The 3,728-nt window shown below is 47.3% G+C and overlaps 1 protein-coding gene across 1 annotated transcript in view; it reads right to left on the reverse strand.

Annotated features, from left to right (window-relative positions):
- Window positions 1-2,220: 2,220 nt before the first annotated feature.
- CCNO (cyclin O) overlaps window positions 2,221-3,728 on the reverse strand; it is a 2,625-nt gene continuing 1,117 nt past the window's right edge. The window contains exons 2-3 of the mRNA XM_025196144.1: window positions 3,513-3,717; window positions 2,221-3,375 (exon numbers count right to left, since the gene is read on the reverse strand). Of these exons, the coding sequence (XP_025051929.1) occupies window positions 2,896-3,375; window positions 3,513-3,717 (685 nt within the window). The 3' untranslated portion in view covers window positions 2,221-2,895. The remainder of the gene's footprint in view (window positions 3,376-3,512; window positions 3,718-3,728) is intronic.

Here is a 3,728-nt window from a genome sequence, read left to right on the forward strand (position 1 = left end):
GGCTGCGAGGAGCGGGGCTGGGCGCGGGCAGTCCCTCCCGCCCGTCGCCCGCCCCCCCGCCCGGGAAGGGCTGCGAGTCACCCGCGCTTGCACGGGGCGAGCCGCAGTCTCCCGCGAGCAGGTGGCTCCCAGCGTCCAGGGTGGGAGGTCGGGTAACCCCCCCATGGGCTGCGACACAAGAGCTGCGAGCTGTGCTCTCGCCATCTGTTCCTGGAGGCTGGAGAAGCGGCGGAGAGTGGCGCTCCCAGCCCGCGAGGGTGTCCGGCACAAAGGGAGGCGCCGCACGGCTGGGCTTGGGACACGGGCAGGCCGGCGGGATCCAGCCTTTCTGAGACCCGCTGATATATCCACGCCGCACGTGGAGCAGGGTGTGGGGCTGGAGAGAGCCCAGAGGGACGGCATCAGCATCAGGTGTGGTTTTAGTTCAGGAAAGAGTAGACTGAGGGACTCCTGGTAGCAATCTTCCAGTACATGAACGGGGGTTATGAGAAGGCCGGTGCCGGCTTCCTTTGCAGCAAAAAAAATCATTAGCATTAGGAAAAGTAAAAGCTTTCCACCTATAGGAATAAGGAAGCGCTGCAGCACCCGGCCAAGAGGTTGTGTGATCTCCTCAGTGAGGGAACAGGTGAGACGAGAATCTGGTCTAGGACAGTGGATTTCAACGTGTGGCCTGTGGGGGAGGTCTGCAGGCTATGGCTAAGGAGTCCCCAAAAGATGACAATGATCGATCAAACGTATGTGAATACCCACACTTACAATTCAAAGGGGCCCACACCTCCATTCAATTTTTTTAGGGGTCTGAAAATGAAAAAGGTTAAAAATCACTGTTCTAGGTGTACTTATCTTCCCTCTCAACACAGGGATAGACTAAATACCTTATTGAGGTTCCCTCATGTTTACATTTCTGATAAGGCATTTTGGACTATTCTGAAAACAGGCTAATCTTTATTTAACTAAACTGCATCTGCAGCGCTGTATTTCCAATGGTGGCCTATAGGTTTGCCTTTGCCGGGCTCTGGTTGGTTTTTTTTTCCTTTAATGTTTGATTACATTAATTGAAGTAGACTGGGACCCACTCACATTTTCAAAAAATGATAATGGATTTAAAATATCTGAAACTGACTTGGCCAATCAGACACCAGGAGAGACTACATAGGCTGGAACTTTTCAACTTAGAGAAAAGATGACTAAGGGTGGATGTGACAGAGCTATACAATCATAGAAAAAAGGTAAATGGGGATTTACTATTTATCATCTTTCACAATGCTAGAACTAGGAGACATGTCATTGCCTCTTAGTGAAACTATTAGGTAACAGGTTCAAAACAAAGAAAAGAAAGTTCTTTTTCACATGTGTGAACTTGTGGAACTCCTTGCTCCAAGAAAGTGCAGAGGCCGGTAATTTAACTAGGTTCAAAAGAGGATTAAATTCATGCATTAGTGCATCTTAATTAGCACTGATTTATCAGTGGGTATTAAAAAGCATAGCTGGGGATGCAACCTTTAAAATCAGGACATGTGAATACTGAAATCTGTAAGAGATGAGGGGCTGGGGACATTAGTCTGTGTAGCCTTTGCACATGGTCTTTCCTTAGCATCTGCTCTCCCCCACAATGAGACATGCAATACTGGGTAAGGTGGCCCTGTCCTGGGACATGGGACAGCATTTCTTACAATCTAAGTGTCCCACACCTGCATTCTTATGGCTCAAATACTTAAAGCAAAGGAATAATTTAACTCTTGTAAGAAGTCCCACTGAACTCACTTAAGATTTTTCAAGTAGATTACAATCATCTCTTCTTGTGTTTCATTGTATATACATACCATGTCCCTACATGACATTCCAGATAAATTGCTAGTAGCATCATTTCTTACATTTCCTTAGTCATTCATATTGACAATTGTGTCATACACTTTTCTAGTATGTGAAACATCTTGTGCTCTAAGAGGCAGACATGGGAAGTATCACCAATTCATACACTGTAAGTATCTATGTTATGAGTTTGGTGTCACCTATGTATTACCTCAAAGTCATAGCTCAGTACAAGTTAAAGGAGAAAAGTAAACATTCTGCAACATAATTCTTTTTTATAGTGTTTGCCTTTTCTTTTTACTTTTCCCCCTGCTATGAAATACCTACAGCTCAGGTGGTTAAGTACATATATTTGGATGTACTAAGAAAATTATAAACTTATCATCATTTATTATGTGGTTTATTTTACACTGCTGTGGCATATGAACTAAATTTCTCACACGTAGAATATGACCATGCTGACAAAAATGCATTTTGAAAGGGAAAATAATACACGTATACACAATTATTTTCTGCAGAGTGAAACAAGACTACCAGAATAATGCTCCAACAATGATCTCCAAGGTGTATTATGTATAAACACTGTAAGCAAAACACACTATCTTCAGTGATCAGTGACAGAAATTTATTAAGAAATTTTATACAGTACTTTTATTGTTCCTATGCCTGCCCTTGAGGTATGTTTATAAGCCATCCTCTATATAAATAAACTGTACAGGAATTGGATTATGTACACTATTTACACTGGGTATCATTATAAAGTCTAATGTCAGTGCAAGAAACAAAACAAAAAATATAATGTGCAAATAAGAGTTAATTTTTAGTTCCTTACAAGGACACTATTGCTTAGTTGATTTAAGCTCTAAAGTGTATAGACTTTAAGCCTACAGAGCAGAAATAAATACAGACAACAGGCAGAGCTGCCAACTAAGCAAAAGTCTAAGGGAAATACTGTTATTTCTGGAGGTACAGCAATTATCAGCAAGCTGGTAGTTCATAAAAACACTGATGGAAAGGAAATATTATTTAAAATCTCCCGATGCTTCAAATGGCCTGAGGGATTGTCCAAGGGCATTGCTCCAGCTAGCTTCCCAGCTCCAGGCAGCTCTGGGAAAACTCCTGGGGTAGCACATGGGATAAAGAATCTCCGTTCAGAGACACCAGTAAGAGCAGTTTGTCCATGCAGTCCTGTAAAACCCCCTGCGGGTAGCCACTTATTTTTAGGTCCAGCGGGTTTTGGTGGCGCAGCATCTGATCGGCCAGCCCTAGGGTACAAACGGCCAGCAGGGAGGGCACATACTTGTTAAAAGCATAGTCTGCCAGGCTCAGTTCAGCCACACCTCTGGCCAGGGTCTTGGCATTGCTGGCCTCCTCGGCATGGGCTTCCCCAGCCTCCATACGCACCTGGGTGAAATGCTCCAAGAAGAAGCTGACAGTCGGCGCGGCCAGGTTGAAGTGCAGCTTGTGCAGGATGATGCACTCCAGGTTGCAGAGCTGCTGGCGGGTGAAGGAGTCGCAGCAAAGGGCGAGGAGCTGCTTCACTCTGGGCGGGTGCACTTCCACCTGCAGCGACAGCGTTACACAGCGGTGAGAGCAGCCGGAGGTGGGGGCAGAGCACCCTCCTAGCGCCCAGGCGGACAAGGCAGAGGGGCTTCGCCCGGGCAGGCGACTGCCCCCACCCCTCCCCGCCAGGCCGGTACCTGCTTGCAGGCGATGAGGAGGGCAGTGACTCCCAGCAGCTGGAAGCAGTCGGCCGCCACGGGGGTGGTGCTGAGGAAGCGGTCCAGCGTGTTCACGGCCAGGCACAGCGCCTCGAAGGACAGGGCGAAGTGGCGGTGCACGGGGATGAGCCAGCTCACCAGCCTGCAGCGGGACTCGGCCGTCACCTGCGCGGCACAGACCGCGCTCAGCGCCCG

Source organism: Alligator sinensis, unplaced genomic scaffold (genome assembly GCF_000455745.1).
Source record: "Alligator sinensis unplaced genomic scaffold, ASM45574v1 scaffold573_1, whole genome shotgun sequence".
Taxonomy (NCBI): domain Eukaryota; kingdom Metazoa; phylum Chordata; order Crocodylia; family Alligatoridae; genus Alligator; species Alligator sinensis.